Consider the following 11,743-nt stretch of genomic DNA (forward strand, 5'->3'; position numbering starts at 1 on the left):
TGTTATTGTGAAATTCTGTCTCTTTGTCTAAGCTGAGTCATTAATGTTCAAACCAGTGAGTGCAGCTGTGCCTTGATTACTGAATTCTAGAATTTCTTATATTTGGTGTAATAATGGTGTTAAACCTTTCTGTTGCAGAATCACACACATCCATGTGAATAAAAGAAATCAAGGGGAAACTTTTCGGATGCCCCGGAGTGATCACAACCATCCGAAACCACATCGAGAGTAGATTCAATCTTTAATACTTGCACTTCAGTTCTAAGACTTACTTTTAATCAGAAATAACTGGAAAATTGTTGGAAAATGATTTAAGTTCATACTGCGAATTTTAATTTTTTCTGTTAAGAATTTAAGGAAGAATGCATGAGCAAGATGCGGTTTGAGCGAGGAGCCCTTTATAGTCAAAAGTTGTTAGAAACTGTTGTCTTTTGGAGAACATATACGTTTTTGACTGACACCATCACTTTGTCATGTTACTATTATTTTTTATTTTACTTGTATAGGATCAGCAAATTATTAAATGAGAAATATTCAGCCAGATAATCTTTGTGTCATGTCAAGGATATGCTCGATGGTGTCCAACAGTGTTGAATACACATAACCGATTATTTTCGTGAGCGGCAGAACCGAATGGTGCATCACTTTAAATGTTGCTGCCGCAAAGAACTGTGAGGCGACACTATCTTCTTTACTTTCGTAAAGGATGGTCCAGTGTACCATATGCTAAATGAGATAGGAAAGGAAGCACTGAAGCACCTTTCCTTAGTATTTGGAGAATTCGAACAGCTCTCATCATGGCTGCCAGTTGGATACTTCTAGGTCATTTCACTCAGTTAGGAACCTTCCTATTCGGATGCACCCATGGTCATTATCGTTTGAGTGCTGACCTCTTGTTTGTTTTCCCGATTCCTGCCTAGACTGCGAGATTCCGCTTCGTCTAGTTGTTTGACCGTTTTTGTGAATACAGTCAAGTAACTTATATTTGTAAGTTTTGTATACCACAAGAGGGGTGTGGTTTATTTAAAACAGTGACCACATGTAGCTACATATAAAGTGGTCACCCTTGTAGAAGCTGTGCGCGTGGGAGTAAAAATAATTAAATGAATTAAAAAAAGTAGTGAGTTGTGTGTGCAATCTCATGTAACGGAGTATAGTACATTTTTTAAATCGTAAATGTACTCAAGTAAGAGTGAAAAAGTACTGTGCATTAAAACTACTCTTGTAAGTATTGGAAAAAGTTACTTAGGTACATGTAACAGAGTGAATGTAACGCGTTGCTACCCACCTCTGCTTACTTTCATGGTGTATCAGTGTTTATTTTTCGCTGGTTTTGAAAAGGTAATCGAAAAGAATGGTAAGATGCATGATACTTTTGAAATCAGTATCTGAATGTTAGGATAACAAAAATGAGAACTACACAAAAAAGCAAGTTTATTTATTTAGCATATTTCATACACAATTCAATGTGCATCACACAAGGCATATAAAACGTCAGGCAATAAATGTAGAATAAGATAAATGAAAACAAATAAAAAGAGATAATAAACTGCAATCGGGAAAATGAACAAAGTATTAAAACTGAGAAGGAAGAGGAAACATAAAAACAGGTAAGGCAGTGCAGAACAAAAACATTAGATAAGAATTAATACAGAGAATTAATGAGAATTAGAATTAGATAAGTATTAATACAGAGTAAGATAAGTAAAAACAAATAAAAAATGATACAACAGTGTATAAGAGACAATAAAAAGGACTTAAAATTGACAAGTAAGAGAATACATAAAAAGAATAAAGTTCAAGGTTCATAGGCAGTGCAGCACAGGAAAGTTTTAAGTCCAGATTTAAAAGTAGTCAGAGTTGGGGCGCTTCTTAGGTCTTCTGGAAGTTTGTTCCAGCTGTGTGCAGCACAGTAACTAAACGCTGCTTCACCGTGTTTAGTTCTAACTTTGGGAATAGTTAGCTGACCAGTCCCAGATGACCTAAGGGGTTTAGGGGGGTCATATGGTGAGAGCAAGTCAGAGAAGTATTTTGGTCCTAAACCACTGAGTGATTTGTAAACAACCAAGTGTTTTGAAGTTGATTCTTTGGCTAACTGGAAGCCGGTGCAGAGATCTGAGATCTTAATGTGATTTGTTCAGCTTTCTCGGTTTTATGTAGAACTCTAGCAGCAGTGTTTTGGATAAGCTGTAGCTGAGAGCTTTTTTTCAGTCGCCCTGAGAATAGAGCATTGCAGTAAACTAATTTACTGGAGATAAAGGCTTGGGTGAGCTTTTCTAAGTCTTGTTTGGGGATGAATCGTCTAATTCTTGCTATATTTTTTGAGATGATAATGTGCTGATTTTGTTAGGGGGGCAACAAATGCATCCACAACCATAAAACTTTGTTATTGAACTTTAATATTGTAGTGTGATGGGGGGACGAACTGTAAATTAGCCCCGTTCACTATTGTTGTTTCATGTTTCCCTTTTTGTGTCTAGTCAAAGTGTGTGTGTATGTTGATCATGTTGTCTTTGTGTTGTGATGTTCAACCCATATGACAGTTTGTGTGCCATCATTGTACTTGCCTGTGTGAATGATGCATTCCCCTCCTAACATATTGGAAAATGAAGTGTCTGTCACTCCTGGTCCCTGCTGTTGCTTACGAAAGGCTGATGCAAGTACACACACAATGAACAGCGACTTGTGAGGGAAATTCAGAGTCCCCAGTTGCAAGAGTTGCTAATTTCTCAGAAACGACAAACTGCAGAAGTGATGAATCATTTAGCTTTATTTTATGTACATGAGAGAAGCACACCTCAGACATGAAGTGCAGTTCTCTCTCTTGAGGTTAAAGAATACAAAGCCTTTATATGTTAGGACAGGGATCTAAAGACATGTGTGGAGGCCCTCAGATGACCTCTGAGAGGGCACAGGATAACTGATGTTTGTTCCTTGAGTGGTGCAGACACCCAGTACCCTGCTCTCTGAGACTGAACATTTTACAGAGGCCCTGTCTCCTAAATGATACATACTCTCTGCTCTAACACACAGATACATTCCTGTAACATATAGTAATTGCTCTAACGCACAGATACATTCTTGCAGCATATAATAAATAAGCAAACACAGATCCCTATCAGGTTAATACTTCATCGTGACGATAGTCATGAGGCACTTCTTCTGAGAGCTACAGCTATGGTAAAGTGATATTTCTCCCACAGTCTGTGGAAAGCAAAGGCCAAATTTTTTTGGGCGAATTAAAAATTCCAGCAGGACGCATTTTTTAGGTCCAAAAAAGAGGATGTATGGTCACCCCATTTTAGTATATAAGGACACCATGTGTTTTACAATGACTCTTCCGATGACATTTTACACAGATTTCTTATGTCTAAATGACATGCTAGATCAGACTCCAGAGGCGGAAAAACACCCAGTGGGTGGCATTTTCCAACCATTCCATTCAGGCCCATTTTGGTAATAGATAGCAATATTTTATTTACACTTATTGACACAGCAGATATTTCTCCAGGTCCTCCTTTGCCTCTTTGAACCGTTTTAAGAAGGTGTTGTATTCTTCTTGTGCCTTCCTCATCTCATTAATGGCCTTTAGTATGTTTGATTTTATCTCATCATCTCTGGCATCTTTCTTGTTATTCATTTCATGGATTTCTCTGGCATCTCTATAAATGAAAATGACATCGAGCAGGAGAAAGATTGCTCCTGTCACTATTGTTGCTACACGAACTGCCCTCACAGCCTCACCAGCAATGTTGGCAATGTTTATTAATTCAGCCAAATGTCCCATCCAAGCTACATTTCTCCCTGCTCTGGCTCCAACAAGAACATTGTCAAATATGGGAATCTCTTTAGCTTGTGTCTGTGCAAAAGTTCCAAACCTCTGAACTTTTTTGAGGTACTTCTTTAATTCTCCCAGACATTTGACAATGGGCTCACTCTTCTCCCTAATTTCTTTCTGTATGTCTTCTATACTTGACCGGAGTGTCTTCTGTTTGGCCACATTTGTAATATTTGAGGCAGCACCTGTCACTCCACCAACTGCCGCCAGTCCAATGCCCACTCCTGTCACAATCAGAGAGGCACCAAGGGTGAAGGGGGCTAAGGCAGCTCCCACAATAGTCATGATACCTCCTACTGCACCACTTACTCCTCCTGAAAGACTGCCAATAGTAGCACCTCGATGAAAGGTTTCCAGATTGTCAGTTAGCTCCTTCCACTTTCTCACGAGTGACTCAAGATCCTCAAAATGATCATTATAGAGTGGGATTAAACTCTCGGCACTTTCGCAGAGCTTGCTTTCTACCTTCTCGGGTACCCTTTGGTTTTTCCGAACTATATTTGACAGGAATGGTTTTGCCAATATTTCATCCACTGAAGGTCTGTCTTCAGGATTCACACTCAGTAGCTCTCTGATAAGTGATTCCAGATCACTAGAGTAATGAGCAGAGACAGATGGGGGGGAGCCCTCTAAGCTTGCAGCAAATTTGATAAGACGTTTTGTGGCACTGGACTAGAGGGAAAAGGCAGATTTTATAGTAAAGTCATGCTGTAATTAATTCCAAAAAATACATATATTTCCTCTTAATAACAGAAAAATACCCCCCCCCACACACACACACACAGACAAGAAATTACGAGAATTTCATATTCACGCACACTCACACATGTGCACAGACATACACATACACATACACATACACGCACACACACACACACACACGAAATTCATACTTACAAAAATTTCTGGCATGCAGAGGTCATGGAGAACCCATGCCAAGGACCAGAGGTCACTGTATTATAATGTGAATAACACATAAACCTTTGTATGCTACAGTTTATACAAAATTACGTGATTATTACAGTGTGTACACTCACGCTATACTTCATATTCACATAACGACACAGGACACTGAGACCACTGTAAACACAAACTTGGGTATACGTTCTAATCCCAGTTTCCTTCATGTACAGGTGATGACTGGGACTCTGCGGCAAGATCACTAAGATATCATTCTGTGTACTTCGTGTGGATCCAAATTCATACCCAAATTTAAGCGATGGATTCTATTTTTCGTAGAAATATCCATCAGTTTGCAAACTCAATACAATTTGAAAATTCTCAGCATGATTATCAGCATATCTGTGCTCATTCTCTGAGAGAGTTTTTGGTACCTTTTGTTATTGTAAGGCCTTTTCTCCATAATCTCTGGTGACATATAGAAGAATGACCCTGTTTTTTTACTGGCATAAAGTTCAGATCTGAGAAAGAAAAAGACAGATTCATTCATATTGGGAAAAAAATCCTAATTTTAGTTGCATTCCCCTATTTATGACACATGCCAGTGTTAAATTAACCCTTGCAACGGTATTAACGTCCAATTAGGATGAAACAACCCTCAACATTCACTTAACACTGGTCAATTTACTGTACATTTTCAAACTTTAGAAATACTTTACATGTCCAAGACTCTTGAACTTCCGAAGTCTCCTAGACTGATGTACCCTTCTCCAGTCAAAAAGATGTTCTGAGATTGATAGAACAAAATGGACAAAAAGGTTCAGCAAATAAAAAGGGTGCTGTAGTAGGTTTGTTGTTGTTGTTGTTTGTTTGTTTGTTTGTTTTTTGTCTATGTGACTGTTTGTTTGTTTGTTTTCATTTTTGGCTTACATACATGAGGCTTGATGTCTCTGTGAAGAATGTTTTTCTCATGGATGTTCTTAAGGGCCAAGCAGATCTGCACAAACCAGTCAAGAATCTGCACAGACACATGTATACACTTTATTCTCTGAGCAAAGTGTTCACGATATTTCAGTTTGGTAGCACAATAGGTTGCTTCATATTGTCAATATTAATTCTACAAATGAATCATACCTTGTCCTCCGGAAAGGGGTGTCCATTTTGTTCTTCAATCTTCTTTGCTAGATCTCCTCCTTCACAGTACTCAGTTACAATGTATGTTTTATCATTTTCTGTAAACAGAGCAGTAGTTTACAGTGGAGGTAACCGTTTCTCCCAAGACTATTCATGGGCAGGTTTGAGAAAATGCCCTTCATTTTATGACAACATTCATCATATCAGATATTTCAGTTACATTGTCATAGCCTGTCTCTCTCTCTGTCCCCCTCTACTGGTCAGTTTTATGTTAAGTTTTGTGTTATTTCCTTCGTTCCTCGTTGTAAGTTTGGTTCAGTCTGTTTTTGGTTAATCATATCTTGTTCTGTCCGTACAAATACTCCTGGTTTTCCCTTATTCTTTGGTGTGGAATTGAATTGTCAACCTGTTGTGTTAACTCTGAAGCCTGAGCCAGTTCTCTCTAAGATCCAAGAAGTCTTTTGTTTCATGCTTAGTACAAGTAAAACTGAGACATCGCTGTACATACATCCAGCATCTTCTATAAACCATGACATACATGTAGACAAGTTGCACATTCGCAAATATAAAATACTTTGTTTCTGAGCGACAATATTTGTGAGTTTACTGATGAATATTTATACCTTCAAATGACTCCTTGAGAAGAGCAATGTACGGATGATCCACTGCACTCAAACCGTCCTTCTCTGCCTGAATTGCTCTTATATGCTCTTCCTGAACAGGAAGAGCGATAATTATATCAAAATATTGTGAAGTACTGGGAAGTTCCTAATAATATGACGCTACATTTATTAATGAGAACATTCAACACAGTTATTTTTGAGACACCATTTAAGTAAAGAAAATGACACTGAACAGTTACAGTTGATTCATCAATAGGTAACATCACATTCATTTACGTACATCACTTCTCTCAATTTCCTTGATTACCCATTGGTCATTTTCTTCACATTGAACTAAGTGTGTTCTTCCTGTTTGTCCAGATCCAAGTGTTCTAACATAGCTGTATCCATGTTTTTCCAAATTTTTCACTAAGGTGTCAGTGTCTGAAACAAAAATGTTGCATGTCATTTTAATATCATTCTCTACTGACCATATGTCAATATTATAACTAGTCAAATAATTTACAGAATGTTAAATTTGACTCAAGAAGAATTGAAAATTAGTCAAAAGGGATGAATTGAGGGTAACTTTTCAGACAAGTCAAGGCTTGAATTGGGATTCAATAAAGTAACTGCTCTAAAGTTCATATTCCATCTACTTCACTTACCCACAGTTACCTAGATGAACACAGCTTGAACCCCCAAATACACCCCAAAAAGCATATGGCAACTTGTGAAGGTATATTCATTTAGAGGAAAAATACATAAAAGAATTGTATATTTTGATATCATCTACAGCTCCTGTTGGTATTTTATTTAATTATGACTAGAATAAGTGACACTCACATGGATTCATGGCAGGTTCCTCATCTCTACCAGGCTCAGGGGGATTATCTAGTCTCTCATAAGGCTGACGTAGTCGATTCATCTCTGCTGGTTGTTGTGATAAAGAAAGAAAATGACACACAGAAACAGTCTGTAAAGGAATAACAGCTATTTGTTCTCTGTCTGAGGAAGATTCTAGTTAGCTTCCATTTGTGCCAAGATATTCAATGTTACAACATCTGGTATAAAATATTCAATATTCATTCAATAATTCGTGACAATTACACTGATGTTTTGCCACTGTTGATGCTATTTCTGCATTTATGTAAATGTGGAAGTGAAATAAAGTGCAAAAACATAAAAATAGAAAAGTGCTTTTTGAAAGCAGAACCAGCTCCAAATGTGCAGAGGTGAAATTGTAAAATATGGTAATCATTTTGCAGAAGAGCAACATTTAATGACAATATCAATGACACATTTTACTACAGAAAATGGAAAGAGCTGCTAACAGCATTGTTAGGTCCCAAACAATACAGGTCTAAACATTTCAGTAGTGGTTGGGACGAAGGATCATCATGGCAAACTCAATGATTTTCAAAGATCTGATTAAAGATCACATACTTGAATAATACAGCTGTCTTCACATATGCAAAAAGAAGTAAAGGCTTATTTAATATTTATTTTTAAATGAAAAGTATGTGTATTTAAAGGCCTTTGGGTTCGTTGAGTACTTAAAGTCATATGTGTTGAAAGACAATAGTTTAGTATAAACCTGTCGGGTGGCAGCTGGAGGAGAGACTTTTTACATTGCAATGCCTGAGCTAATAAATGTTTCAGTGATTCTGAGATTTAACACTGTACAGATTCGCCCCATGTCCCCCTGTCTCTCTCTCTCTCTCTCTGACCCTCTCTTCCTCCTCCTCTGTTCCTATGACTCTTTTTATGGCCCATGCCTCTCTACATTCAGGACCAATGCACACCGAAGCAAAAGTCACTTGCGTTATCACCTAAACAGACACCAGGCTCGATGTTTTAGGGCAGCAACCCTTGCACCATTTGGTCAAACGTTGGTAACAATCAATCCCAATGAGTACCAGATCACCTCAGAGGTTAGTCTCCCGTTAGAATGGAGTTCAAACCATTCTCTCACTCACCAACTATATTAAACAGAAGAAAATTAAATAAACCTCTGCGACAGGTTCAATCCGCGCGGTTATTCTGTTGCGTACACTACAGAATAATTGCGCGGACTGAACGTGTAAGAAATGATACAGCTTTAAACGTGCTAAAGGACTTTTGGATAACACTTGCCGATTAACCAACGGCTGATTCTCCCGCTGTCAGTGAACCTAAGCCATTCATAAAGTTAGAGCAATCATGTTTCAAATTGCTCGGAAGCTTTAAATGCTGCGGATATGAGAAGGCTAATATAATTTTACTAACTGGAAAAGTCATGTACAGTTATTTAAAAAAACGTTACGTAGACGAGGTCTAAACAAAATCTGAAATGGTGCTGCGGCCACTTTCCTGGATTCTGTCTGATTTAACATGGAATGACGCGTAGTTGTTCATTCATACATACTTAACGTAGGGATGTAATTGTTATCGTCTGTTGTTAGGTGCTGGTGTCTTTGAGTTTAATGTAGATGCTGTTGCGTGTGTGTATAGCAGATGTGCCACCTAAATTTCACCTAAGTCCCCATTTATTCAACATTAGATTCACTCTGCACCGTTTGGATTTAGTTATTGTAGTAAACACATGCGTTTGCATTTCCAAGTTATTAATTATGGTGATCCAGGAACAAAGTTAGTCAGACGTATTGAATTTTAAGAGTATTATGGTACTTGCTGTGTGAAATACTTGAGCATGTATCTAACTGTGTATGTGATGTGTTTTTTGTCGGCCACATGTTTAGGGGACAGTGGAAAATTACCAATAGAGAAAGCAACAACCGAATAACTGTTGCAGCTGCTATATAAGGAAATGTACAGAGATCTTGAGGTTGATCAGAAAGTCACTGTTACATACTGTGAGAGAAGAGCATTCTGCGAAATGCTGACACTTTAAGTACAGTGTATGTGACAAAAAGAGGGCGTTGTCTTCTCCAAGACCGTTAGATAAATATGATAAAACAACTTGTGCGGATATACGACTTCCGAGAGTGGTTTTCTTCAAGATGTAAAAAAGGGAAGTTTCTCTCCTCTGTGTGTGCCTCTGCTATACTCTGTAAGTTGGACTCACCCATGCACACGTAATAAAAACTGCAAGATTGATCACGCCTGAAGGCTTTAGTTTTTGAGCCTTAGTACATCTCCCAAGGGAGACTACAAATTTTTCTCTTACATCGCTACCTAAATGTTGTTATCTAATTTCTGTTAGGGCTAATGAAGAGGTATTCTGAATATTTTCTAGGTTCAGCGTTCAGAGTGCTGAGCTATAATTAGAGTTTTTTTTTCAGAATAACTGCAACTTCCCTTGGTTCAGGTTAAGAAATAAGTTTATGGTTACAGCTAAGTGATATTAATGTTAGGTCTAACCATTAACCAGAATTTCCCTGTGCCACTGGCACGACAAACCGACAAATTAAAGATCGCACCATTTCTCCCTAGGTGCATGCAGCAGTGGAGCCTAGGCTCTTGGACACATAAAACCATAGTATTGTCATTTCGGAGATATTTAAGCTCTGTAAGGTTTGACATACCTTGGGAGGACCAGGGCTGGCTGGGTAAACACTTTCAGATATGTATGACAGTCCGGATAAACCGTGAAAAAGTGTAAGATGCCGAACACTATATAAAAAAAATGAGTTTTAGTATTAATATAAAAGTTTGAGAGACGGTAGTTCATGAGAATTTTGTTATAATTTCCTGAAAGTTATATACAGCTTTTAACGTGCTAAAGGACTTTCGGATAACACCGGCCAATTACCAACGGCAACCTTAAATACTCAAAGAGCTATTTAGACCGTCTCCCACAAAAAAGAAAACACCGGGAGCCATTTTTTTACCTGTATGTATAAAAAATGTTTGGCCTTTTAGTGATATCAACTCAATCATTTCTTCCTGTGGCCCGGCAGAGTTCACATATCGGCAGAACAGGGCTATTTGCTCAATATCACCTTTGTCTTTGGACTCATAGGCGATTGAGTACGCCAAAGCTGAATTGATGTCTTTAATTTGCTGTCTGGTGATGTTTTCTGCCATTTTTATGGTTCTGTCTTTGACAGTCTTCGCAGAGAGAGGCATGTCTCTGATTTTCTGTACAATTTCACTTTTGTTTTTGAATTCGTTTTATTCGTTTATTCATTTTGAAAACGTTTTATTTCAATGTTACAAGATCACGATAATCTTCAAATTTAGAATTACATTTGAAAAACGAACGAAGTAAAATAAAAACAAATTTAAATTAAATACTCATTATTTATTTTCCAATGTCACAGAGAGCCACAGCAGAGGGATGAAAGAGCCACATGCCGCTGCCGGGTTGCCGCTGTCAGTGAACCTAAGCCATTCACAAAGTTAGAGCAATCATGTTTCAAATTGCTCGGAAGCTTAAAATGCCGCTGATATGAGAAGGCTAATATAATTTTACTGTTCTGTAACTGGAAAAGTCTTCTATTAGATAGTTAAATAGATCTTGGGACCCTGAACAACGAATTTAACCAAAGGTAAATTGAAGTGCCAATAATTTATACATTTATTTATACATAAACAATAATAATAACAATAATAATAATAATAATAATAATAATAATATTTATTTAGAGCCCAATATCACTATTTATAGTCTCAAAGGGCTTTACATGTCTATAACAAAGTCAAATCAAAATTATATTAAGCATAAATTAGAGAAAATAGATAAGTCTTTAGTCTGGTTTTAAAGGTATTGAGAGAGTTTGCTAGAGTCACTAGAGTCAAAAATCACACCAAGGTTTTTAGCTGAAGAGTTTTGAGAGATGATGCAGTCGTCAAACTTTAGGGTAAGATCACTACAAAGATGCTTATGTGTAGGGGGACCAATGACCAACATTTCAGTCTTGCCTATGTTAAGCATCAGGAAATTTGAAGACATCCAACCCTTAATAGCACAAAGACATGCCTCAAGGTTAGCCAATTCAGAACAGTCATTGTGCTGGATAGGTAAGAAAATCTGAGTATCATCAGCATAACAATGGAAGTTAATGTTGTAACAACGAATAATGTCACCCAAAGGGAGCATGTAAATAGAGAATAGAAGACGGCCAAGGACTGATCCCTGAGGAACACCATAGTTAAGCTTACGGTATTCAGAGGTCACATTATTATAGTGGACACACTGCTTTCTCTCAGAGAGATAAGATTTAAACCAAGAGAGCGCCAGGCCACAAATGGCAATTTGGTTTTCCAGGCACTTTGACAATATGGTGTGATTGACCGTGTCAAATGCTGCACTCAGATCAAGCAG

At 37.7% G+C, this 11,743-nt stretch overlaps 1 protein-coding gene across 1 annotated transcript; it reads right to left on the bottom strand.

The window, feature by feature from the left end:
* Positions 1–3,484: 3,484 nt before the first annotated feature.
* LOC115816459 (serine/threonine-protein kinase Nek6-like) lies at positions 3,485–10,503 on the bottom strand. The gene is made up of 8 exons (XM_030779413.1): positions 10,384–10,503; positions 6,496–6,586; positions 5,873–5,970; positions 5,673–5,756; positions 5,458–5,525; positions 5,173–5,259; positions 4,736–4,790; positions 3,485–4,510 (listed from the first exon to the last, which is right to left on the bottom strand). The coding sequence occupies exons 1-8, from the start codon at positions 10,501–10,503 to the stop codon at positions 3,485–3,487; spliced, it is 1,629 nt and encodes a 542-aa protein (XP_030635273.1).
* Positions 10,504–11,743: the final 1,240 nt, after the last annotated feature.

This window comes from Chanos chanos, chromosome 7, assembly GCF_902362185.1.
Source record: "Chanos chanos chromosome 7, fChaCha1.1, whole genome shotgun sequence".
NCBI lineage: Eukaryota > Metazoa > Chordata > Actinopteri > Gonorynchiformes > Chanidae > Chanos > Chanos chanos.